Here is a 27,803-nt window from a genome sequence, read left to right as displayed (position 1 = left end):
CAATAACCATATTAATGTTTATTAACTATTTTTATTTCGGAATGTACATATACACCGATGTGTAGCTGCCTCTGTATATGATACCCACCTTCAAATGAACAAGAATCAAATACACAAGAAACCATTTCTTCTTTACAATCATTGTTACAAAAAAAAATGAATAGAAACATTTGTAAAGGTATAAATTCAGACAGAACAAAAATATTGTATATACCTGTAAGATTATCTGCATTAGATTGGTTTATAACTTAAATGAGCCATGTAAAATAGGTTAAATTAACATCTCCTTTAACTCTCTCATTGCCAGAAGAAAATAACTGACAAGTTACACACAAAAAGCAAAACAAAGGAACACCAAGGGTTAGCCAAACAATATAAGCATATGTTAAAGCTACAGAAAGTGCAAATATTTCACATTCATAATATGCATTTATTTCCCAGCACACATGGTAAATGGAGTCCTTTTGTATGAAGAAATTTGGTTCAGCTGATTAGCAAACAATACAATACAGAAACATTAATAAAAGGCCTGACATGCTAAAAACCCTGCTTTTCCTGGGAAACCATCATGCAACAGCCAAGTATCAGCCTAACCTACTATCACATTATACCTGCAAGTCTTGTCTGCCTGGAAAAAAAAAAATTCTACATGTGCGATATGGTGTAGAAACAAGATACAGAACAGGACAGAGGCAGTTGTGTGCCAGGGACACCCAGGCCATATAGCTCCTACACGGGAACCCTGGGTCCGGCTTTAGTTACATTCACTACTAGTTTAGTACAAGGCGACCGGCTCTGAACATCGGCGTAAAAATATAGTATCTATAATAACCCACAAAGACCCTCTAGGGTGATAACGTTCACAGTGGGGCACATTTATGAAGAGGCCAGACTTGCACAGAGTTATCGCATGGGACGGGATTCGTGCAGCCTATCTAGCAAATGCATGTTCACCCTTACCTTTGGATAACTCCTTAAAGACAGGATCATACTTCAATGTTTAGTACTTTTGGTTAGCAATGCCCTAGAAGTGATACAAAACAAGGAAAGTTCTTCCTCTAAATGCCACATCTTATTCTGCAGAAAGATCAGATAGGCTTCAAAAACTGCGTGTGTGAACGGATCCTAACATTTTTTCCTCTTGATGCATGCGATGCGGTGACTTAATACATTTCCTAGCACTCTTGATAAATATGCCATTTTGTGCACTGGTGCCCACATTTGAAGACTAAGTGCTATCACTCTTTATTAAATGTAGAAAAGATGGATTTGGTGCGTACCAAGCAGTACATGCATGTGTGTACACAGGTCGATGAACATGTCAGTAATCCGTAAAGCAGAATAAAAGATAAAGCCCATACACTAACCCCTTCAGTTCATAAATGGGTGCCGGGATGCCCTTCAGCACTACTAGGGCAGTACCATGTGCAGCAGACGTCGGGCGGCTGAAAGTAAGGAAACCATGCTGTTTGGCACAGCATACACTACACTAGTTTTCAAGTGCAGTCCTTTATTAGCTGCACAACTCTGCACAGAAGTTTTACTCACAAAACTTGTGCAAATATTAACATTCTTTTTGGAGAAAAAACAAAAACGCATAAAATAGCATGTCTGTGCCATTTACGGCATTTTCTCGGCTGGTAGGCGATTGCTACTTATAGCCATTAAGTGCACCAATATGTGGATAATAAGAATACCTGTCTACTCACTCAGCTCGCGGAATGGAATAAAATGACTAATATGAACACAGTTGCCCATATTGTTAAAACATGTGTATGTATTACATTACGCTAGAATATATAAAAAGCAAAAGGAAACAAGAACTCAGTGCAAATGGTCAAAAACTCTTCTCTATATGAAGACGAAACAGGTTATGTCTCGCAAAGTAACTACAGTAGGTCTACAGATTATTTGTACAATTGTGTCATATGTCGACCTATAATTTTCCTAAGAAGGCCAATCCACCACATCATGTGCTAATATATACTCTTAAGGCAGACATTTCTCTTCAGAAATATAATCATCTCAACATCCATAAAATGTATGGCAACTTATGTGCAAGTATGATAAGTAATAACTAATAATAGGGTGAGCTATTAGGGGGCCAAACATGAAAGCTTCCCAAAAGGAATGATTACTAACAGCACCAAATTAGAACACTACCAGAAAATCTTACAAACCTCACCCGAAAAATAAAAAATATATTAATGAACGGCTTCTATGTTATAGATAAAGTAAAAGCTAAGTTAAAGAAGTTGTCCACTACTTGGACAACTTCATACCCCTAGCTTGGCCTCCATAAAATAATAAACCCTATACTCCCCTCCCATGCAGTTGCAGTTTCTTCACTCCCTGCCCCCAGGGCTCTCGTGTGGTGTTGTCAAACGTGACCCCGGTGCCCAATCAGCCCTGGCGTCACTGTCCCCCGCTTCCTGTTGAATTGAGCATGAAAAGGAAGTCTTGAGATCAGCTGCAGCCCGGACTACTTCTTCGTGTTCGATTTGTCTGAAGGTGGAGACAGTGTCGCCAGCACTGATTGGGCGCCGGGGTCACGTGTCAAAACACCGCACAAGAGCGAGTGCCGACACCAGGGGAATGACACCGGCACAGGAGGCGAGTATACTCCTATTTTATTGGGGCCAAACATTTTGATCAAGAAGGGGTTGTCCTAGTAGTTGACAAACCCCTTTAAAAAGGGACCATTATTCTCCATTGGAGCCACATTACAATTGTCTCTAAATGTTTCTATAATAAAAAAAATATGGCCCATGGACTAATGCATACACTGTGAATGCCAATTACACCCTACTGTGAGCGTTAGACATCCCAGTATATACCTCTCACTGCCATAAAATATGGCATTCTTCCATACTGCACGCTAACATGACAGCGAAAAGGCGAGACATACATACTACTTCAGGTGCACAGAGCAGCAGGTTACTTAAAATCAATTCCTGGGAATGTAACAATGAGGGTAGTTCGAGAAGTGAAGTAAGCTGGAACATGGCCTTTTAACATCAGTTAGCAAACCAGATCAATGTTATTGAGGGGGTGGATTTAACATCTTCCGCTAGGGAAGATTAGATGCAAGGATAGAACAAAGATTCCTCTGGATACTTTTTGCAACAAAAACTAACAAATTAGATTTTACTGCAAAAATATTTGAAGACCTTAAAAAAAAAAAAATTATATATATATGCAACATTAGATCACCAGTTGAAGACTATTAAAGCCAAGCTGAATTCCAGAATTAGTTTATATTGATCTTGATTAAAAGGGGTTGTCCACTGGAAAAACTCTTTTGGCAACAGGCTTAGAGAGGAAAGAAAAAAAAAAAAAAAGGGACACATCACAAAAGTCTTATGTCCCTAATCTGACAATTGTGTGTGATGGTCTTTATTTCTTGGTCCAATCTGAACACAGTGGAAATATCCATTCAATCACTGGTTGCAGTGGAGACATTCCCAGCCACTGGTTGGCATTTCCTGTGTCAAGACAAAAATCAGGAGATAGAGACCAGTGAAAAAGCTGAATCAAAATGGGAGTAGTAACAGATTGGCGAGGGGAGTGTTGCCTTTTTTTTCTTCAAAACCATGAACCCATTTCCAAAAACTTTTCTCCACTAAAGAACCTCTTTAAAAAGGGATTGTATGGAACTTTTATATTAATTGCCTATTCCTGCTAGTAATCAATATCTGATTGGTGGAGGTGTAACATTCAGCAGCACCGCTGATCAGCTGTCCCCGAGTTGGGCAGTAGCCAGAAGTGTTCATTTACGGAGCTGCACAGCACAGTTAACTGTATAGTGGCTATGGCCATGTACTGCACAGCCACCCCCTATTGATTCAAATAGGGTGAAGATGTGCAGCAATTGGGTACAATGGCTGTACAGTTGACGTAGCTGTGCAGCTCTACAACTGAGCACTTCAAACCTTTGCAGGCTCCATCAGTAGGGGGGGCAACCTCGGCACCCACGTCAATCAGATATTGAGGACCTATCCTAATAGACCATCAATATACAAATCCTCGACAACCCCTTTAACTACTTTCATCACTTTGTCTTTATAGAAACCCTTGCATAGAAAGCATAAAAAAAAAAAAATTGTACACGGAAAAAGGAAAACCTTAACCAACTGATTTACAAATATTGGCATGCGTCTCCACACAGAGCATCTATACCAGCACATTCCTACATTTCACTCCATAAGTAAAAACACAATGTGGACGCCATCTCATTCCAGTAGCTGTACAGAGAGGTGAGATACAGACTAGCTGCAGACCTGAAGGGGTTTGCTGGTGTGGAATTGTAACACAGGTCTCTTGAGCCTATTAGTATTCAGCTGGTAGCAGCACACAACACGGGAGCCCAACAGGTGAACTCACCCGTTTCTAGCCATCTGCATATCCTTGTCGTGGATCTTCACAATATGAAGTGTGTAGCTCACCTACAAGTGTGCCTGTAGACAGTTAACATCCTACACTAAAATATACTGGTAATGGTAGATTCAAAGGGCCAGTGTGTCCCTGTAAAAGCATGGGAAAGATGGAATATAAGTAGGGTGAACTCTAGAAAGACTTGGATGAATGAAGATGCTCATTTATCACCAGAGAAGGACCAGCTTGGCTGGAGAAGTGAGGAGAGCAAGAGTTTAAGGGGAAGGGCTCTGATGATTTTCATTTCCACATTGGTGAGCTGAGGGTCTGGTTAGGTCCCTGGTTAGCCGAAGGCTGTCCATATCCCGCCATTCCTCCCACACCAAAAAAGGTCATCCCTGCCATCTGATGGGACACCTAAAACACAACACATACTGATATTAATATTCTACCTTCATACACCAGAAAGACAAAATGTAGTTTATGAGACACCATGCAACAGATGTTATCATATGGGCCTGTATAGAAAATGTTACAGAAATTACCTGAGCGACATTCCACTGTAACTGTTGTCCTGGTTGCATGCCATACATTGGCTGTGCCATAGCACCCATGCCCGCTACATAGCCTGCATGTTGTGTCATCATTCCATTAGGGACACCCATCACTGTTGCCTGCATTGCACCCATGTACCCAGTTGGGACCGTCATAGGGCCAACTACACCTGGGTGTGCTGGTTGAGTCATGATTCCCAACGGTGATGCCATCATACCACCCATAACACCACCAGGCGATGGAACTGCTGGAAAGCTGGTGTAAGCACTCGGATATGGCATTTGTGCTGGTGCCATGAAAAGAGCTCCTGTAGGATAAATTAAGAGAAGAATTAAGAAGGCAATGCTGAGCATGAGTCTTCATAATGTAAACGGTTTAATTTAACCTCTGCAAGTTCTCCAAATATTTTCAACTCTAACAATGTTATGAAACAGCCTTAATATTATAGTGGATTTCATTTATTAGATACTGATGACAGATCAAACTGATATTACACATTTATGGCATTTAGTAAGAATCTGAACAAACCATTCCGAAGAACAAAGAATAAAAAGCAATTTTACACCAAAAGGACAAATAAGGGTGCAAATGATGATGATTAGTATTAATTATGATACATTTGAAAGTGTTCTGTTCAGACCTTGAGCAGGAATTTGGGGAGTCTGAGGCCCATAGAGAGAAAGGATTGAGTCCTTAGAAAGCTGCTTCTTTGTTCCTTCTTCGGCCTTCCCACCAGATTCTGGAAACAGGTTAAGGTTCTCTGGCACAGACCCTGAGCTGGTTACTGGCATGGAGTTGATCATCTTTTGGAAAAAAACAGAGAAATGGGCTCAGATTTTGCTCTGTAATGTTATTACAATAAGAGAAGAGTGTAAAAATCATAGAGAACAGAGTACCCAGCACACATAGCACCAGTTATACCGTCATACAGTCTGGGACATCATACGGTGGTGTAGCTGGAATCAGTTTAAGGCTGTGTGCACACGATGCAGATTTGGTGCAGAAAAATCTGCTGCAGTTCTGCACTAAATCTGCATCTCCTGGCAGAATCTGCAGGTGCATTTTTTGTGCGTTTTTGATGCGTTTTTTACAGTGCAGTTTTGGTGCAGATTTGAAGTGCGTTTTTTGTGCGTTTTTTCATGCAGTTTTGTAAGCGTTTTTTAAAGCTAAATTAAGCCCTAACCCTAGACCTAACCCTAGCCATAACCCTAGCCATAACCCTAGCCCTAACCCTAGACCTAACCCTAGCCATAACCCTAACCCTAGACCTAGACGGGGGGGGTGGGGGGTGGATCAGAGCACGGGGGGGGGGGGGTGATTGGAGCACGGGGGTGAGCGGACAAGAGCACGGGGGGAGCGGAGCACAGGACCGGACAGCTCGGTGGCTTGGGGGGGGATCGGTGGGGTGGGGGCACATGTTATATGTTGTATGTAATGTATGTTTTATGTGTGTTTGTATTTTTAACCCATTGTAGCCAGTCGCCTGACGATGGGACAACTCTCCCATCATCACATTTCGATGGGAGAAGTAGTCCCACCCGACGAATGACTACAATGAGTCACTACTGACAGAGAGACACACACACACACACACACACACACACACACACACAGACACTACATACCATTTCCACCATACGCTTCACATCGACCATACACTAACTTCGCTACACTCCGCCCACACACTTCCTCCACATCACTGACGTCACTTCCGTCTGCTGCGGTTTTGACACCCTAATCCGCATGAAATCTGCAGATGGTTTTTACATCTGCAGTTTTTATGCGGATTTGACCAACAAAATGGGAGCCTATGGGTGCAGAAACGCTGCAGAACTGCACAAAAGAAGTGACATGCACTTCTTTGAAATCTGCAGCGTTTCTGCACGGATTTTTCTGCACCATGTGCACAGCTTTTTTTTTTCCATTGATTTTCATTGAATTGTAACTCACAGTGCAGTTCTGCAGCGTTTCTGCCGCAGAAAAAAACGCTGCAGAACTGAACTAAATCTGCATCGTGTGCACATACCCTAAGAGGTTCTCCAAGAAATGTCATAAAATAAATAATACACATTTAAATATTAAACATTTTTCTAAATACCTTTATTTAGCAAAAACGTCTGCTTTATCTGCTGCACTCTGTCAGGATTTTAAAGATGGTAAGTGCCAGGACATACAGTAGGATGGACAGCAAGAAAAGACGCACTAAAACGGTCAGGCTGACGGAGATGGATGTTCATCCTCAGTCAGCTAAAGAAAGAGGTTTATCTTCTCCTTTAGTCCGGCTCCACTCCTGTCAGGGGGACTGAACAGAGAAATGCAAGTTCACAGTGCCTGACGTAACCTCCGTGTCCTGCTTCACGCAGCCCCTCCTACTCATACTGGTGTCCTCTGAGACTTAGGACAGGTTGTGATTGATGGTAGCGGCCATCTTGGAATCCTGAGAGTGCAGTAGATAAAGCATAACTTCTTGCTATATAAAATGGTATTTAGAAAAATGTTTAATGGGGGTTCTCCACTACCAGGACAAACCCTTCTCGATTTAAATGTAAAATTAAAAAAAGTAAACTCCCCTCCCATGCCGCCACTCGCGTTCCCTGCGGTCCTCAGAGGTTGTTAGGATAGGTGAGCCCTGGGCCCAATAAGCGCCGGCATCACTGTCTCTGCCTCCGGACTCATTAGTAATCAAGAGGAAGTGAGCAGCCAGCCGCAGCCCTCACTCATACGTCTGAAGGTGAGGACAGTGACGCCAGTGCCGACTGGACGCAGGCCTCACGCATCATAACCTCACGTGTCACAGGAAAGGAAAGGCGAGTGCTGAAACCGCTGAGATGGTGCCGACACGGGACGGGAGCATAAGCTTTTTTATTTTCACAGAGGCAAATGTTCAGAATGGACCCCTTTAACCCCTTAAGCCCCGAGGGTGGTTTGCACGTTAATGACCAGGCCAATTTTGACAATTCTGACCACTGTCCCTTTATGAGGTTATAACTCTGGAACGCTTCAACGGATCCCAGTGATTCTGACATGGTTTTCTCGTGACATATTGTACTTCATGATAGTGGTAAAATTTATTTGATATTACCTGCGTTTATTTGTAAAAAAAAAACCAAAAAAAACAAATTTGGCGAAAATTTTGAAAATTTTGCAACTTTGAATTTTTATGCAATTAAATCACAGAGATATGTCACACAAAATACATAATAAGTAACATTTCCACACGTCTACTTTACATCAGCACAATTTTGGAACCAAAATTTTTTTTTGTTAGGGAGTTATAAGGGTTAAAAGTTGACCAGCAATTTCTCATTTTTACACCATTTTTTTTTTTTTTTTTTTTTTTTTAGGGACCACATCTCATTTGAAGTCATTTTGAGGGGTCTATATGATAGAAAATACCCAAGTGTAACACCATTCTAAAAACTGCACCCCTCAAGGTGCGCAAAACCACATTCAAGAAGTTTATTAACCCTGCAGGTGTTTCACAGGAATTTTTGGAATGTGTAAATAAAAATTAACATTTAACATTTTTTTTTTTTTTTTTTTTTTTTTTTCACAAAAAATTTACTTCAGCTCCAATTTGTTTTATTTTACCAAGGGTAACAGGAGAAAATGGACCCCAAAAGTTGTTGCACAATTTGGCCCGAGTACAACGATACCCCATATGTGGGGGTAAACCATTGTTTGGGCGCATGACAGAGCTCGGAAGCGAAGGAGCGCCATTTGACTTTTCAATGCAAAATTGACTGAAATTGAGATGGGACGCCATGTTGCGTTTGGAGAACCACTGATGTGCCTAAACATTGAAACCCCCCCCCCCCCCACAAGTGACAACATTTTGGAAAGTAGAACCCCTAAGGAACTTATTTAGAGGTGTGGTGAGCACTTTCACCCAACCAGTGATTCACAGAAGTTTATAATGCAGAGCCGTAAAAATAAAAAATCATATTTTTCACAAAAATGATCTTTCGCACCCAGTTTTGAATTTTCACAAGGGTAACAGGATAAATTGGACCCAAAAGTTGTTGTAAAATTTGTCCTGAGTGCGCTGATACCCCATATCTGTGGGGAACCACTGTTTGGGCGCATGGCAGAACTCAGAAGGGAAGGAGCGCCATTTGGAATGCAGACTTAGATGGATTGGTCTGCAGGCGTCACGTTGCATTTGCAGAGCCCCTGATGTACCCAAACAGGAGAAATCCCCCCACAAGTGACACCATATTGGAAACTAGACCCCTCAATGAACTTATCTAGATGTGTTGTGAGAACTTTGAACCCCCAAGTGTTTCACTACAGTTTATAATGCAGAGCCGTGAAAATAAGAAAAATTTTTTTTTTTCACAAAAATGATTTTTAGCCCCCAGTTTTGTATTTTAACAAGAGTAACAGGAGAATTTGGACCCCAAACGTTGTTGTCCAATTTGTCCCGAGTACGCTGACAACCCATATGTTGGGGTAAACCCCTGTTTGGGCACACGGGAGAGCTCGGAAGGGAAGGAGCACTGTTTTACTTTTTCAATGCAGAATTGGCTGGAATTGAGATCGGACGCCATGTCGCGTTTGGAGAGCCCCTGATGTGCCTAAACAGTGGAAACCCCCCCAATTATAACTGAAACCCTAATCCAAACACACCCCTAACCCTAATCCCACCTCTAACCCTGACACACCCCTAACCCTAATCCCAACCCTATTCCCAATCGTAAATGTAATCTAAACCCTAACTGTAACTTTAGCCCCAACCCTAACTGTAGCCTTAACCCTAGCCCTAACCCTAACCCCAGCGGGACGAGTTGACGTTTTTATTGGTCACATTTTCAGGCATGTGACATTTTTTGATCGCTTTTTATTCCGATTTTTGTGAGGCAGAATGACCAAAAACCAGCTATTCATGAATTTCTTTTGGGGGAGGTGTTTATACCGTTCCGTATTTGGTAAAATGGATAAAGCAGTTTTATTCTTCGGGTCAGTACGATTACAGCGATATCTCATTTATATCATTTTTTTATGTTTTGGCGCTTTTATACGATAAAAACTATTTTATAGAAAAAATAATTATTTTGGCATCGCTTTATTCTCAGGACTATAAACTTTTTTATTTTTTGCTGATGATGCTGTATGGCGGCTCGTTTTTTGCGGGACAAGATGACGTTTTCAGCGGTACAATGGTTATTTATATCTGTCTTTTTGATCGCGTGTTATTCCACTTTTTGTTCGGTGGTATGATAATAAAAGCGTTGTTTTTTGCCTCTTTTTTCTTACGCTGCTTACTGAAGGGGTTAACTAGTGGAACAGTTGTATAGGTTGGGTCGTTACGGACGCAGCGATACTAAATATGTGTACTTTTATTGTTTATTTTATTTAGATAAAGAAATGTATTTATGGGAATAATATTTTTTTTCTTTGTTTAGGAATTTTTTTTTTTTTTTTATACACATGTGGGAAATTTTTTTTTTTCTTTACTTTGTCCCGCGGGGGTGGGGGGGTGGGTAGGGGACATCACAGATCGCTGATCTGACAGTTTGCACAGCACTCTGTCAGATCAGCGATCTTAATTACAGGGCTGCAGCCTTACCAAGCGCCTGCTCTGAGCAGGCACTTGGCAAGCCACCTCCCTCCCTGCAGGACCCGGATGCCGCGGCCGTTTTGGATCCGGGCCTGGGAGGTAAGAGACCCTCGCAGCAACGCGATCACATTGCGTTGCTGCGGGGGTCTCAGGGAAGCCCACAGGGAGCCCCCTCCCTGCGCGATGCTTCCCTGTACCGCCGGCACACCGCAATCATGTTTGATCGCGGTGTGTCGGGGGTGAATGTGCCAGGAGCGGTCCGTGACCGCTCCTGGCACATAGTGCCGGATGTCAGCTGCGATAGTCAGCTGACACCCGGCTGCGATCGGCCGCGCTCCCTGCGCACGGCCGATCGCATATGACGTACTATCCCGTCACTGGGAATTAAGTCTCAGGTCACCTTGATGGGATAGTACGTCATATGGGAATAAGGGGTTAATATGTAAGCGTGTATTATTTTAGTACAGTTCTCTTAGAACCCTTAACCTTAAAAGATATAAGCCACATACAGTACACACTGAGATTTCATTTACCTGACTGGTCTTTGAGCCGGCCAAGCAAGTAGAGCCAAAAAGGTCCAGTTCCTTTTCCAAGCTGGTATTTGACTTTCCATTGGGAACAGCAGTAGTCACTGGAGTGTCTTAAAACAGCAAGTGAAGAAGGTTACATACAGGAGCCGATATGCGGTGAAATACACAAGGAACAAGCATCTGAAGTTACTTTTCTAGGGACTCTAACAGGTATGCCTAGGAGTGCTCACAAGGAGAACCCAGCATCCTACATCCAGGCACAGAAGGTATTATCCAGATACTACTGATTTTACACAAAGCTAGACAATACACGTTGCTACATATGTATCAAAAAATAAAACATTTCAATTAAAAATACGAGAAAGAAAAAAAATTATGGTCACTATGAAAATAATAATAGATTCATCAGTGGTCAATAGATGTTATCTCTGACATTGACATCATCAAGAGTGGCAAAAGAGAAGAGTGGACTATGGCAGAATAACACATTACACCTCTGCAACATACATTAGAAATATATTATAAAGGATTAAAATTAATCTCACCAAGGCCAAGAAGGTCCATGACTGGCTCTGCTGTTCTTTGCGGAGAGCTTTTAGCGAGCTGAGCATCATCCTTTCTATGAGGCTTAAGAACAAAAAGTTGACATGGGTCTAATCATAGTCTCTCACGTTGGATCTATGTAAACTTTGCATATCTGCAGATGTTCCAAAAGCAATGTCGTAGAGATAGAAATGCTCCTTTGGTCAATTTGCCAGGTATCTCTACAACATGTATTTATTCAGGGTGCACAATTCATCCATTGCAAAGTCACTTGCAAAGTTTGTTATTTTTCTATTTTAGACCTACATAATTGGGTTCAGAAGTGGTTGCGCCATCTTTTCCAAAAAAATGTACCACAAAATCCAGATACTATCTACACACACACACACATCTTTAGCATGTAACTTGTATCTTCTCGTGTATGAAAGATATAACTATAAGCAGATTAAAAAGGGGAGCCATGTACAACAAACACGGAGGCAATATGTACACACTGAAAGCTTACCAGGGTGATACAAGGATGACTGAACCATCAAAATAGGTAATATTTTTGGACATTCCTTTTGATATTAGCAGAGCTAATACACGGTCATGTAATAGGCAACACAAGACAAAACGGTTACTTACCAACTTTACCTTCTCAAATATGACAGGTTCGGATTTTATATCAGGTGCAGATTCAGACTTCTTCCACTTAGTTTCTCTTTCTTTCTGTTTGAAAAATTCAAGACTCATCAGCTCACACTTCCCGGCCTAGGTCCTGTCACATGCTCAGAAATTTAATTAAATAACTTGTAAAAATCCCTGAGCTCCCCTGACTTTGCTGCATCGCTCGATTGCAGGGATAATTACAATTATTGCTTTCGGAGAGCAGCATGTGAAATCTCTGCCTGCAGACCAACTGGGTGTTTCTTCTAAGTCTTATATGAGGTTATTGCCCTTTATCCCTCCACTCCCAGATGCAGTTATTCACATCTTGTCAGTCTAGTAGTCTCAGATGCTGCATGGTAGTAATTGACATCATCTTGAAAAAAAAGGGGTAAGAGCGTGTACCACCAAAGAAGCATCTGAAGAAACGCCCAGTTGGTTTGCAAGAAGAGATATCACATGCTGCTCTCCAAAAGAAACAAATATGAATATCTCTGCAATAGAGTAACATAACCGCACAAAAAGGGAAAAAAAAAAATTCAGAATCAGGGGATTGCATGGATTTTACAATGTACTTCACTTAATTTTTTTTTAAACAAATATCAGGTCCAGTGACACGGAGTAGTGCTTATCAAAAGAATAACAGGCATAACTGAGTGGGGAGCAGTTTCCGTCTATTGGGTGACGGATGAGTAGGACATTTGAATAAGGTTTTCTAACACCGGCTATCCCTTATAGAGCATCCATCAATACCTTGTACTAACTGGGAGTGCAGTATACTATAGGAAAAGGAGCAACACTGGAGATACTCACTCTGAATGCACCGATGTCTACACTGCGATCCATATACTTCTTCTTTTCATATTTATCTCTGATGAATGTTTCTACTGCTCTGTACAAGGTAAGTGAAGGAAAAAGAAAACCTTATAATGCACAGGGTCTCCAAGAATAACTTTTTGGATTAGCAAAAGGAAAAAAAGTTATTCCACAAACTAGACTATAGTTTGCTATAAATGTGTGCAATGCAAAAGTCGCAGATCAACTACTGTGGCTTTTCTTTTATGTCTATTATTAAATCTTGACTTTAGTTTTTTCCATTCCTTTTTTGAAGCACGTTTCCGTAAACTCTTGAAAAATATAAGAAAGAAAAAAAAAAAAAAGTATGATTTCCCCACAAGAAATTGAGGCTGAAAGGATACTGGTCTGTCTGTGGTCGGATAAAACTATCTGGTAAGAATGCTTCGTACAGTCGTCTTGCCTTCCCATTTCCCATCTCTTCCATACACTGGAGAAAAAAAAATAAATAAAATTAAACAAATTGGCATTTATATCATTTATTGTTATTAGATTTTTCTCAAGTCCACATGATCTCTTTTCACCTGTATCTGTTCTTGAGTCCACTGATCCAGATTGACAGACTTCACCCGTGAGATGTGGACTCCAAGGTTCCTGTGGACACCCGCACAGCGGATGCACATAAATACCCCAATATTCCAAGACGCCCATCTTGGTCCTGGGGAGAAGACACATTAATGAGACCTTGATGAATAATTCATGCACCTGCTGCTGCTAGTTGGGAGGAAATATAGGCTCTCCCGTCACTTGACCTGTTCCCCATTTGTCCCCTTGTACATTGTGTTACAGGAAATCAGACGTCTTGTGAGTACAGCATCAATTCTGACTACGGAAACCAGAAGGAAGGAAAGGAGCAGAGAGAAAAGTATCCACTTCAGCAGAAGAGATATGCAGTCATATCCCATTTCTCTGTCCTGGCACTGCGAGCCAGGAAATAGTCTACATTTCTGAGCCATATCCTGCATGTCCATCATCCAGACACTAATCTTACCATTGTAGATATATCAGGGACAACTAGAGTCACTGGGTCACAGTGCACGGTTATGTATCTCACATGACTTCCAAATACTCCGATCAGCACATCACAGGAACAGGCACTGGACTGGGGCAAGCATCTAAGGCTGGTTTCACATTTGCGGTTGTGTCCGCAGCGTTTGGCGCATACATCCGCATGCATCTTCATTTCCTATCTTTAACATTGTAGAAGCAGATGCATGCATTTGCCCGCGTTTGCTTACCCATGGGTTTTTTTCGCGGTGTGCGGCAAGGCGCGGAGAATGCACCATGTTGGAATTTTTGAGGTGGCAAATTTCTGCGCATGAGTGCTTTAAAAAAACGGATTACTGTCAATGGGAACACATGTCTTTGCGTACGCATGCTTTTGATGCGCTTGCGTACTTTGGACTGCGCATGTCCAGGAACTGATTGAGATACGCCCACTGAGACATGCCCTCCTGGAAATATCAAACGCATGCGCATAAAAAGTGCAAACGCATGTAAAAACGCATACAAACGCTGCGGGTTTTTTTGCCGTCATGCGCAACCTGATGCAGATGAAAAACGCTGCGTTATCATGTGTTTGCGGACTATACGCTGCAGACTCAAATGCAAATGTGAAACCAGCCTTACACAGACCGATTTAAAAAGAGTTAAAAAGCTAAAAGACAACAGCTGGAAGTCCGTATAGGGACTAAAAAAATCAATATTTTGCATATACATGGCTACTTAAAAGCTTCCTTTCTTTCTCAGTGCTTGCACATCACATTACTACAGGACAGATATCTTTTCTACTGCTGTAGAGTAACACTGCTCCGACAGCTCCCATTTCAAACAGAATTAGGCTATGTTCCCAAGATGAGCTTTAGACACTGCAGATTTTCTATACCCTTTAGGTAAAATACTGTAGGTTACTTGGATTGTTTTGAAAACCGTATGAAAAAAAAAAATAATTCAGCAAAAACTCATTATGGGAACATAGCCTTAGATAATGGAACACCAAAGATAAAGCGGATTCTACTTCTTCCTGTATTTCAGCCACAGAAGAGGCAGAGTTGTGCAACATACATGTGCCATTTCTTTTTAAATGATCAGAAATGTTGTAACTACTAAACACTAGGCAGCAAGTTACATGTGAAAAACGTTAGTAGAACCAGCCATTATGCACAAATCAAAGAAAACCTAAATAATGGGGGTTTATAAGCTGGGCTGAACAAATCCAAGTAGTCAATGTGCTTTGACATTTCTCTCTGCTGCCTAAGTGACAAATGTCTATCCAGGATATTCACGGCTAGAACCAGGGCTGTGGAGTCGGGATAAAATGGACTAACTCCTAAAATATATAGTACATTGGGTTCAGTAGTTCAGTGCAGGATGTGATGTAAAAGTTGTCAGAGTAATTTGGGAACGTTACGAGATGTCCTATAAATGTCTGTTACTGATCTAAGGATCTCGGCTTTTAGTGGAGCTGAATCTGTGCTGCACTTTATGTACATGCTCAGTAGTGACCGGTACTGTGGGGTCCGAGTCAGAGAAATGTCGGAGGTCTGTCCTACTGACTGCACAGCCCTGGCTAGAACAAATGCCAACTCTGTAGTTTATTAGTTTATGATGCTATTCTCAGGCTTGTATTGTGGTCTTTGCCTACGAAAAAAAAATAAATAAAAATATATATATATATATATATATATATATATATATATATATATATATATATATATATATATATATATACACACACATCTAATATATAAAGCTGTGTGTGTGTCCGGGATTGGCATCTGCACCGTCGCAGCTACAGCCACAAAATTTTGCACAGTCACACGTCTGGACCCTGAGAGCGTCATAGGCTATGTTGTGAGGTGAGAGTTTAACCCCGCGCTTTCCAATTCACCAAACAATTTTGCCCCTATCTACATAATGGGGAAAAGTGAAAGGAAAAGTGTTGGAGGCAAATTGACAGCTGCCAGATGTGAACAAGGGGGACTTAAAGAATGAGAGCGATGGTGCCAAAGAGTATATACTGTACAGTTGCTAAGGTGGGGCCCCGACATGGGATACTCACCACACACGGGGATATGAACACACACACAAAATGCGCCACACACTACCACGTGCTTGAACACATATTACCCTCAGCACACATTTCACCACACATACACCAACCTCGCCACATAAAAGTTGAAACACAAAAGTCGCCGCTCAAAACTCGCCATGTGCAAAACTCGACACATGCAAAAACTAGGCTCACGCAAAACTCGCCACAAGTGCAAAACTCACCTCATGGAAAACTCGCCACGCAAAACTTGCACACGCGGAAAAATTGCCACATGCACAAAAGTTGCAACACATGCAAAAGTTGCCTCACACAAAACTTGCACATACTCAAAAGGCACCACACATAAAACTCGCCACGCGTAAAACTCGCCATGCGCAAAACTTGCTGCACACAACTTGCTACACTAACCTGTCACATGCAACTCGACACACAAAAAGTTGCTACACGCATGTTGCCACACAAAACTCATCTCACAAAAGTTGCTACATGCATGTCGCCACACACAACTCAACACACACAACTTGACAAACGAAACTCGCCCTAAAACACACACGAGTCTGGTATAATCCTTCAAAAATAAAAATCTGATTAATAAGCAGACAAACTACAAGAGCAACAAATGTACCATATAGGAAATATATGGCAGCTGTCAGTCACATGACCTGTCTATTATCTGTATGTGTGAGCTAATATATACTGCTAGGGGGGAGGGCTTCCTGTTGGCTGGGGATTTATCAGGCTACCAATTTAGCTTACAAATACTGAGATAAAAATACTGAGCAAATAACGTGTGAACGAGGTCTAATACAGGAGGAGATGACACGTATATACTATATACAGGGAAGATGACACACAGATATATACTATATACAGGAGGAGATGACACAGGTATATACCATATAAAGAAGCAGATGACCTACAGAATATATATATATATATATATATATATATATATATATATATATATATATATATATATATATATATATAATATAATCAGCATGGTGGCGCAGTGGATAGCACTGAAGCCTTGCAGCGCTGGGGTCCTGTGTTCTAATCCCACCCAGGAAAACATCTGCAAAGAGTTTGTATGTTCTCTCTGTGTTTGCGTGGGTTTCCTCCAGGCACTCCGGTTTCCTCCCACATTCCAAAGACATACTGATAGGGATTCTAGATTGTGAGCCCCATCAGGGACAGTGATAATGTGTGCAAAACTGTAAAGCGCTGTGGAATATGTTAGCGCTATATAAAAATAAAGATTATTATTATATACTATATACTGGAGGAGATGACACACAGATATATACTATATACAGGGGAGATGACACATGTATATACTATATACAGGAGGAGATGACATACAGGCATATACAATATACAGGGGAGATGACACAGCAGGTATATACTATATACAGGGGAGATGACATACAGGTATATACTATATACAGGAGATGACATACAGGTGTATACTATATAAGGGAGATGACAAACATGTATATACTGAGGTGAAAATGAAAAGGTGTGAGTGCAAAATGAGAGGAGTGAGGGAAAATAGTGGAGTGATCGGAAAATGACAAATGTGAGGTCGAAATGACAAGTGTTAGGGGGGAATGAGAGGAGTGAGGGAGAAAATGAGAGATGTGATTGGGAAAATGAGAGGCCTGATGGGAAAATAAGTGAAGTGAGGTGCTATAACTAACCACCACAGATAGTTACTATGCCCAGGCAATGCCAGGCTCTTCAGTGTATGTATGTATGTATGTATGTATGTATGTATGTATGTATGTATGTATGTATGCATGCATACATACACACAGTCATACGCAGTTGTAGCCAAAAGTATTGACACCCCTGCAATTATGTCAGATAATACTCAGCTTCTTCCTGAAAGTGATTGCAATCACAAATTCTTTGGTATTATTATCTTCATTTAATTTGTCTTAAATGAAAAAATACAAAATAAAATGAAGCAAAAAAATTGATCATTTCACACAAAACTCCAAAAATGGGCCAGACAAAAGTAAAAGTATTGGCACCCTCAGCCTAACACTTGGTTGCACAACCTTTAGCCAAAATAACTGCGACCAACCGCTTCCGGTAACCATCAATGTGTTTCTTACAATGCTCTGCTGGAATTTTAGACCATTCTTTTTTGGCAAACTGCTCCAGGTCCCTGATATTTGAGGGGTGCCTTCTCCCTTTTTAGATCTCTCCACAGGTGTTCTATGGGATTCAGGTCTGGACTCATTGCTGGCCACCTTAGAAGTCTCCAGTGCTTTCTCTCAAACCATTTTCTAGTGCTTTTTGAAGTGTGCTTTGGGTCATTGTCCTACTGGAAGACCCATGACCTCTGAGGGAGACCCAGCTTTCTCACACTGGGCCCTACATTATGCTGCAAAATTTGTTGGTAGTCTTCAGACTTCATAATGCCATGCACATGGTCAAGCAGTCCAGTGCCAGAGGCAGCAAAGCAACCCAGAAACATCAGGGAAACTCCGCCATGTTTGGCTGTAGGGACCGTGTTCTTTTCTTTGAATGCCTCTTTTTTTCTCCTGTAAACTCTATGTTGATGCCTTTGCCAAAAAAGCTCTACTTTTGTGTCATCTGACCAGAGAACATTCTTCCAAAACGTTTTAGGCTTTTTCAGGTAAGTTTTGGCAAACTCCAGCCTGGCTTTTTTATGTCTCAGGGTAAGAAGTGGGGTCTTCCTGGGTCTCCTACCATACAGTCCCTATTCATTCAGACGCCGACGGATAGTACGGGTTGACACTGTTGTACCCTCGGACTCCAGGGCAGCTTGAACTTGTTTGGATGTTAGTCGAGGTTCTTTATCCAACATCCGCACAATCTTGTGTTGAAATCTCTTGTCAATTTTTCTTTTCCGTCCACATCTAGGGAGATTAGCCACAGTGCCATGGGCTTTAAACTTCTTGATGATACTGCGCACGGTAGACACAGGAACATTCAGGTCTTTGGAGATGGACTTGGGAGATTGGGCGCGACCAATCAGCGAAACGGGATTTAAATCCTGCGCCAATGTCTGGGGGGGGGGGGGGGTAGTATAGAGGGGGCACTGACTGCAGGGGAGTAGGGAGCGGCCGGACTGTGTCAGTCGCTCCCAAGAGTGCATTGCGGTCTCGCAAGATGTTGACTTGCGGTCTCGCGAAGCCGCTACGTCATCATCTCGCGAGACCGCAATGAATGGACCAATCACCGGAGCGTCGCGAGGAGCGGGAAAGGCCTGGATCAGGAAGGTGAGTATATAATGATTTTTTACTTTTTGGCGCGTTCAGAATCGCCCGATCTATCATATGATCTATCATAAAAAAAGGATTAACCTGATCGCTAAATGGCGTAGTGAGAAAAAAAATCAAACAACCAAAATTACGTTTTTTTTGGTCGCCGCGACATTGCATTAAAATGCAATAACGGGCGATCAAAAGAACGTAACTGCACCAAAATAGTATCATTAAAAACTCGGCGTGCAAAAAATAAGCCCTCACCCGACCCCAGATCACGAAAAATGGAGACACTACCGTTAACGGAAAATTACACAATTTTTTTTTAGCAAATTTTGGAATTTTTTGTAACCACTTAGATAAAAGAGAACCTAGAGATGTTAGGTGTCTATGAACTCGTAATGACCTGGAGAATCATAATGACAGGTCAGTTTTACCATTTAGTGAACCTAGCAAAAAAGCCAAACAAAAAAAACAAGTGTGGGTTTGCACTTTTTTTTGCAATTTCATTGCACTTGGAATTTTTTCCCCGTTTTCTGTTACACGACACGGCAAAACCAATGATGTAGTTCAAAAGTACAACTCGTCTTACAAAAAATAAACCCCCACATGGCCATATTGACAGAAAAAAAAAAAAGTTATGGCTCTGGAAAGAAGGGGCGAAAAACAAAAAAAAGCTTTGGGGGTTAAGGGGTAAAGTTTCTATTTGTGTTTTCAATCTTTTTGGTTCCATTATTTAGGAAAGATCTTGTTTGGCGAAACAAGTCCTGAAATATACAATATTTAGCCAAAGATCACATATACGCCACTTTTCCAGTGCAACCGCAGGTATCCTAACCAGAAATTTAAAGCTGGTAGGCATATACAGCATACAAAATAAAGATACTAAAAGCCACCTACATAGAGAAAACAAACAAGAAAGCCGATGCAGGTACAGAGTGAAATAGTTAACCCGCTGTAGATTGGCTCAGGAGCGCTTGCTGCCTGCAGCAGTGATGCACAAGTTGTGTATGGTGTCAACACTCCGCCAGATACTGCAGAGTCAGAGCTGATTACATCCAGATAAACACTAAGGTTTTCTGAAGGACACTGCATGAGCAAGGATTTCAGGCAGTGAATCACAGGATGTATCATTTCCCAGCAAATGTGCTCCCCGGATCATGCTGGTAAACCACGATCCGGTCTCCTCTTGTACAGATCATGACTGCTACCACCACTTTTCCCGGGAAATATATATTTTATGGCGCTACATACGTACAGAGAAGTGACGTATAGGATGGATAATATGGAGACGTGGGATGAGAAGCGATTAGGAGCATGCTGCTACAATTCCATAAGAAATTAACTAGCTTGGGGAGATCAGCTTCCTCCCAGCACCACTGGAGTCCAACAGTGCTGCGCCATCAACCTGATGGGCGACACTGCAGGATCACCACAGATGACGGACACCTAGCAATGTCACCATCTGGGCAGCAGCCCACTGATAAGAAACATGTCTATTAGAGCAAGGAAGCATTTTCACAGGTAAAGACACAGACATCCAGAAAACAACCCAAATACAGCAGCTGTTGGTGGCTACCAGGTCCTGGGATATGGCCAGCTCAGAGTCACAAGCCAAACTCAGCTGTAGTTGGTGGCTATTAGGCCAGCTCTGAGTCACAAAAGCTCAGCAGTAGTTGGTAGCTACCAGTTTCTGGGATATGGCCAGCTCAGTGTCACAACCCAAACTCAGCAGTAGTTGGTAGCTACCAGGTTCTGGGATATGGCCAGCTCGGTGTCACAACCCAAACTCCGCAGTAGTTGGTAGCTACCAGGTTCTGGGATATGGCCAGCTCGGTGTCACAACCCAAACTCCGCAGTAGTTGGTAGCTACCAGGTTCTGGGATATGGCCAGCTCGGTGTCACAACCCAAACTCCGCAGTAGTTGGTAGCTACCAGGTTCTGAGATATGGCCAGCTCAGTGTCACAACCCAATTTCAGCAGTAGTTGGTAGCTACCAGTTTCTGGGATATGGCCAGCTCAGTGTCACAACCCAAACTCAGCAGTAGTTGGTAGCTACCAGGTTCTGGGATATGGCCAGCTCGGTGTCACAACCCAAACTCCGCAGTAGTTGGTAGCTACCAGGTTCTGGGATATGGCCAGCTCGGTGTCACAACCCAAACTCCGCAGTAGTTGGTAGCTACCAGGTTCTGGGATATGGCCAGCTCGGTGTCACAACCCAAACTCCGCAGTAGTTGGTAGCTACCAGGTTCTGAGATATGGCCAGCTCAGTGTCACAACACAAACTCAGCAGTAGTTGGTAGCTACCAGGTTCTGGGATATGGCCAGCTCTGTGTCACAACCCAAACTCCGCAGTAGTTGGTAGCTACCAGGTTCTGAGATATGGCCAGCTCAGTGTCACAACCCAAACTCCGCAGTAGTTGGTAGCTACCAGGTTCTGGGATATGGACAACTCAGTGTCACGACCCAAACTCCGCAGTAGTTGGTAGCTACCAGGTTCTGGGATATGGCCAGCTCTGTGTCACAACCCAAACTCAGCAGTATTTGATGGCCATCAGGCCCTAAAGGTACCGTCACACTAAGCGACGCTGCAGCGATACCGACAACAATCCGGATCGCTGCAGCGTCGCTGTTTGGTCGCTGGAGAGCTGTCACACAGACAGCTCTCCAGCGACCAACGATCCCGAGGTCCACGGTAACCAGGGTAAACATCGGGTTACTAAGCGCAGGGCCGTGCTTAGTAACCCGATGTTTACCCTGGTTACCATCCTAAAAGTAAAAAAACAAACGCTACATACTTACCTACCGCTGTCTGTCCTCGGCGCTCTGCTTCTCTGGTCTGGCTGTGAGCGCCGGGCAGCCGGAAAGCAGAGCGGTGACGTCACCGCTCTGCTTTCCGGCCGCTGTGCTCACAGCCAGACCAGAGAAGCAGAGCGCCGAGGACAGACAGCGGTAGGTAAGTATGTAGCGTTTGTTTTTTTACTTTTAGGATGGTAACCAGGGTAAACATCGGGTTACTAAGCGCGGCCCTGCGCTTAGTAACCCGATGTTTACCCTGGTTACCAGCGAAGACATCGCTGAATCGGTGTCACACACGCCGATTCAGCGATGTCTACGGGGAGTCCAGCGACGAAACAAAGTTCTGGACTTTCTTCCCCGACCAGCGACAGCACAGCAGGGGCCTGATCGCTGCTGCCTGTCACACTGGACGATATCGCTAGCGAGGACGCTGCAACGTCACGGATCGCTAGCGATATCGTCTAGTGTGACGGTACCTTAAGATTTGGCCAGCTCAGAGTACGTAAGAATCTGTAATATAGTGGTATTCTACCTTTTTAACTAAACTACATCTACTAGTAACATTAGCCTGAGAGCCATGGAACAGAGACAACTGCTGTAAAAGGGAGAGATCTTGATCTCTTCGCTCAGTTATGAATCAATGGAGCATTATGGAAAAAAACAAAACAGGTCTGATTGTGGAAACCCAGAAGACAAGGTGCAGTTGTTTTTCTAATCAGCATGCAGTACACATCACTAGATGATTGACTATGTGGAAGGATTAGGTGGACAGAAACTCAGAAAGGCCATTGTCATCAGAAGCAACTCATATGACAGTCAATGACAAGACCATCACTGAATCATCCTAAGGCCAGTCTCACACGTCCAGATAATTTCGGTACCGGAAAAACCGGTACTGGAATTATCCGTGTCCTTGCGTTGAACATCAGTGTGGCACACGTGCGGCAGCCGTGTGCCGCCCGTGTGCCGACTGAGGACCACACGGACCGTGCAGGAGACAGCGCTAGAGTTAAGCGCTGTCCACTGCGTGCGGTGCTGAAGCCGGTATTCATCCCTTCTTCCCAGCAGTGTTCGCTGGAAAGAAGGAATGAATAATCTTTTTTTTATTACAGTAATAAATATGCGGCTCCACCCCTATGGGAGGTGGAGCCAAATATTCATCACTGTAATGTGCGGCACCACGTGACCGCTCATACAGGACAAGCAGCGACGCTGAGAGGATGTAAGCGCCGAGGGAGCTGGGTAAGTATTTTAATGCCAGCGGGCGGGCGCACAGGGGGTGGGAGGGGGCAGATTACCGGCAACTTTATTTAAAAAAAAAAAAAAAAGTAAATAAAAAGATTATTCATTCCTTCTTTCCAGCAAACACTGCTGGAGAGAAGAAATGAATGGGGCTTCAGCACCACACGTGGGGGGGACAGCGCTTACAGTAGCGCTGTCTCCTGCACGGCACACGGACTGCACACGGACAACATCTGTGTGCGGTACGTGTTTTACACGGACCCATTGACTTTAATGGGTCCGTGTGATCCGTGCGCTCCCACGAACACTGACATGTCTCCGTGTTTTCCAAACGGACACACGGTCTGTGAAAACACGCTGACATGTGCAGAGACACATTGATTTTAATGGGTCTACATGAGTCAGTATCTGGAAACTGTCACCTCACGTACCGGAGCCAATGACGTGTGAAACCGGCCTAAAGTGGTAGAATCTGTCACAACTGCCATACCATGACCAGTGGGCAAAATCATAGGAGGGAGTGGGTCCCAGTAGCCAGCATTTTGGAGCAATTATTAGTCACATTTTTGATCAATAAAGGAATGGACTATTTTGATGTTCTTCTCACTGGCAGAAAAGCAGTTTTCCCCAAGTGACATGGACATGACTTGGCACCAAAATGCACGACGTGTGGCGTACAGCCAGGCAGCAGATTGTAGAAATCTAGACTCACTGGCAGAGTACAGAACACATCATGGTAGAATAATCAGAGCAATGGTGGAACTAATTTCAGCATCTGCAGAAAACTCTCTTTCTTGTTAGCCGACGTTCACAATCAGATGAGCTTTTACCTCAGGATTTGTTTGGGTGTTTCCTCATTCAGGAAACGCTGCGTGTTTGACGCTGCATAGAGCCACAGCGTCACACACGCAGCGTCCAGATGATACAGCATAATGGAGGGGGTTTCATGAAATCCCGTCTCCACTATGCATTAAAAGACGCATATGGCAGACCTGCGAAAACGCACATGCGGTGCGTCTTTTAAGAACGCAGCCTGTCCTTACATTGCAGAAACAACGCAAGGACAGCGCAGGTGACCTGCCAGTGACCTCAGGTGGAGATTTGGTCAGGATTTTACCTGCATAAAATCCTGACCAAATCCTGATGCAATCCTGAATGTGGAAACATACCCTAAGCCAAAACCAGGAGTGGGTGATAAATGCAGAAGTGGTGCATATGTTTCTATTATACTTTTCCTCTAATTGTTCCACTCCTGGTTTTGGCTTCCAAATACTGATGTAAAATACTGACCAAATACTGAATGTGTCTTAATAAGTATAGGAGGAAACAGACTAGAGAAGCCTAAAATTAAGTATTTACAGCCTCTGTCAGAAGCCCAGTGATCCCGTGTCCCCATGACTGGAGGACGGGCACATAATAGCAGATCAAGCATGCAGAAGCCATCTTGATCCCTGGCTGTCCTGATGGTAGTTACAGGTCCTTCTCAAAAAATTAGCATATAGTGTTAAATTTCATTATTTACCATAATGTAATGATTACAATTAAACTTTCATATATTATAGATTCATTATCCACCAACTGAAATTTGTCAGGTCTTTTATTGTTTTAATACTGATGATTTTGGCATACAACTCCTGATAACCCAAAAAACCTGTCTCAATAAATTAGCATATTTCACCCATCCAATCAAATAAAAGTGTTTTTTAATAACAAACAAAAAAAACATCAAATAATAATGTTCAGTTATGCACTCGATACTTGGTCGGGAATCCTTTTGCAGAAATGACTGCTTCAATGCGGCGTGGCATGGAGGCAATCAGCCTGTGACACTGCTGAGATGTTATGGAGGCCCAGGATGCTTCAATAGCGGCCTTAAGCTCATCCAGAGTGTTGGGTCTTGCGTCTCTCAACTTTCTCTTCACAATATCCCACAGATTCTCTATGGGGTTCAGGTCAGGAGAGTTGGCAGGCCAATTGAGCACAGTAATACCATGGTCAGTAAACCATTTACCAGTGGTTTTGGCACTGTGAGCAGGTGCCAGGTCGTGCTGAAAAATGAAATCTTCATCTCCATAAAGCATTTCAGCCGATGGAAGCATGAAGTGCTCCAAAATCTCCTGATAGCTAGCTGCATTGACCCTGCCCTTGATGAAACACAGTGGACCAACACCAGCAGCTGACATGGCACCCCACACCATCACTGACTGTGGGTACTTGACACTGGACTTCAGGCATTTTGGCATTTCCTTCTCCCCAGTCTTCCTCCAGACTCTGGCACCTTGATTTCCGAATGACATGCAAAATTTGCTTTCATCAGAAAAAAGTACTTGGGACCACTTAGCAACAGTCCAGTGCTGCTTCTCTGTAGCCCAGGTCAGGCGCCTCTGCCGCTGTTTATGGTTCAAAAGTGGCTTTACCTGGGGAATGCGGCACCTGTAGCCCATTTCCTGCACACGCCTGTGCACGGTGGCTCTGGATGTTTCCACACCAGACTCAGTCCACTGCTTCCTCAGGTTCCCCAAGGTCTGGAATCGGTCCTTCTCCACAATCTTCCTCAGGGTCCGGTCTCCTCTTCTCGTTGTACAGCGTTTTCTGCCACATTGTTTCCTTCCAACAGACTTACCATTGAGGTGCCTTGATACAGCACTCTGGGAACAGCCTATTTGTTGAGAAATTTCTTTCTGGGTCTTACCCTCTTGCTTGAGGGTGTCAATGATGGCCTTCTTGACATCTGTCAGGTCGCTAGTCTTACCCATGATGGGGGTTTTGAGTAATGAACCAGGCAGGGAGTTTATAAAAGCCTCAGGTATCTTTTGCATGTGTTTAGAGTTAATTAGTTGATTCAGAAGATTAGGGTAATAGGTCGTTTAGAGAACCTTTTCTTGATATGCTAATTTATTGAGACAGGTTTTTTGGGTTATCAGGAGTTGTATGCCAAAATCATCAGTATTAAAACAATAAAAGACCTGACAAATTTCAGTTGGTGGATAATGAATCTATAATATATGAAAGTTTAATTGTAATCATTACATTATGGTAAATAATGAAATTTAACACTATATGCTAATTTTTTTAGAAGGACCTGTGTATCATGGGCATCCAGAGCTGACATACTAGGGGTTGGGCACCGGCAGGTAACATCTCGCCACCCTGCCACCTCATGTGTATCCCCACCCTCCAGATGGCACTGCCAGCCTCATTTCTTGGTTCTAAACTATTCAGCAAATTGCTCAAAGAAAACAAAACTTCCGGGACTTACCTACTGGCGCAGACCCACTCGGCGCACACCCACGGGGCAGACCCTCGGCGCACACCCACGGCGCAGACCCACTCGGCGCACACCCACGGGGCAGACCCTCGGCGCACACCCACGGGGCAGACCCTCGGCGCACACCCACGGGGCAGACCCTCGGCGCACACCCACGGGGCAGACCCTCGGCGCACACCCACGGGGCAGACCCTCGGCGCACACCCACGGGGCAGACCCTCGGCGCACACCCACGGGGCAGACCCTCGGCGCACACCCACGGGGCAGACCCTCGGCGCACACCCACGGGGCAGACCCTCGGCGCACACCCACGGGGCAGACCCTCGGCGCACACCCACGGGGCAGACCCTCGGCGCACACCCACGGGGCAGACCCTCGGCGCACACCCACGGGGCAGACCCTCGGCGCACACCCACGGGGCAGACCCTCGGCGCACACCCACGGGGCAGACCCTCGGCGCACACCCACGGGGCAGACCCTCGGCGCACACCCACGGGGCAGACCCTCGGCGCACACCCACGGGGCAGACCCTCGGCGCACACCCTCGGCGCACACCCACGGGGCAGACCCTCGGCGCACACCCACGGGGCAGACCCTCGGCGCACACCCACGGGGCAGACCCTCGGCGCACACCCACGGGGCAGACCCTCGGCGCACACCCACGGGGCAGACCCTCGGCGCACACCCACGGGGCAGACCCTCGGCGCACACCCACGGGGCAGACCCTCGGCGCACACCCACGGGGCAGACCCTCGGCGCACACCCACGGGGCAGACCCTCGACGCACACCCACGGGGCAGACCCTCGGCGCACACCCACGGGGCACACCCACGGGGCAGACCCTCGGCGCACACCCAGGATAAGATCCTTGTCACCTAGGTTCCCAGGGATCGCCGGCATTCGCATAGGGCGTCCAGAACAATCACATACCTTTAGCTTGGCAGTCAGCGCAGAACTTGTTCTCCTCCCTCAGCAGTAGCTCAGAAAGCACGGCCTGGTACCGCTCCACGTCCCGCACAGACTTCCCGGTCATCTTCCCGGGAGACAGTAAGATGGCTTCCCCGTGCCGCGGCTCTCAGTTCCTGTTTCCGGGTCGCCTCCTCCGGGCGCACGTCAGAGGTGACGTCACTTAGCC

At 44.1% G+C, this 27,803-nt stretch overlaps 1 protein-coding gene across 1 annotated transcript; it reads right to left on the bottom strand.

Moving 5' to 3' along the window:
- Positions 1-11: 11 nt before the first annotated feature.
- Positions 12-27,757, bottom strand: SMAP2 (small ArfGAP2). Its single transcript, XM_069756981.1, has 10 exons — positions 27,599-27,757; positions 13,590-13,723; positions 13,410-13,495; positions 13,024-13,102; positions 12,190-12,273; positions 11,565-11,646; positions 11,023-11,129; positions 5,570-5,732; positions 4,920-5,236; positions 12-4,791 (listed from the first exon to the last, which is right to left on the bottom strand). The coding sequence occupies exons 1-10, from the start codon at positions 27,699-27,701 to the stop codon at positions 4,675-4,677; spliced, it is 1,272 nt and encodes a 423-aa protein (XP_069613082.1). The 5' UTR covers positions 27,702-27,757; the 3' UTR covers positions 12-4,674.
- Between the last annotated feature and the right edge of the window lie 46 nt (positions 27,758-27,803).

This window comes from Ranitomeya imitator, chromosome 3 (genome assembly GCF_032444005.1).
Source record: "Ranitomeya imitator isolate aRanImi1 chromosome 3, aRanImi1.pri, whole genome shotgun sequence".
Classification (NCBI taxonomy): Eukaryota; Metazoa; Chordata; class Amphibia; order Anura; family Dendrobatidae; genus Ranitomeya; species Ranitomeya imitator.
The sequence above is the reverse complement of the archived record's forward strand: the minus strand, read 5'-3'. Positions and strand labels throughout refer to the sequence as shown.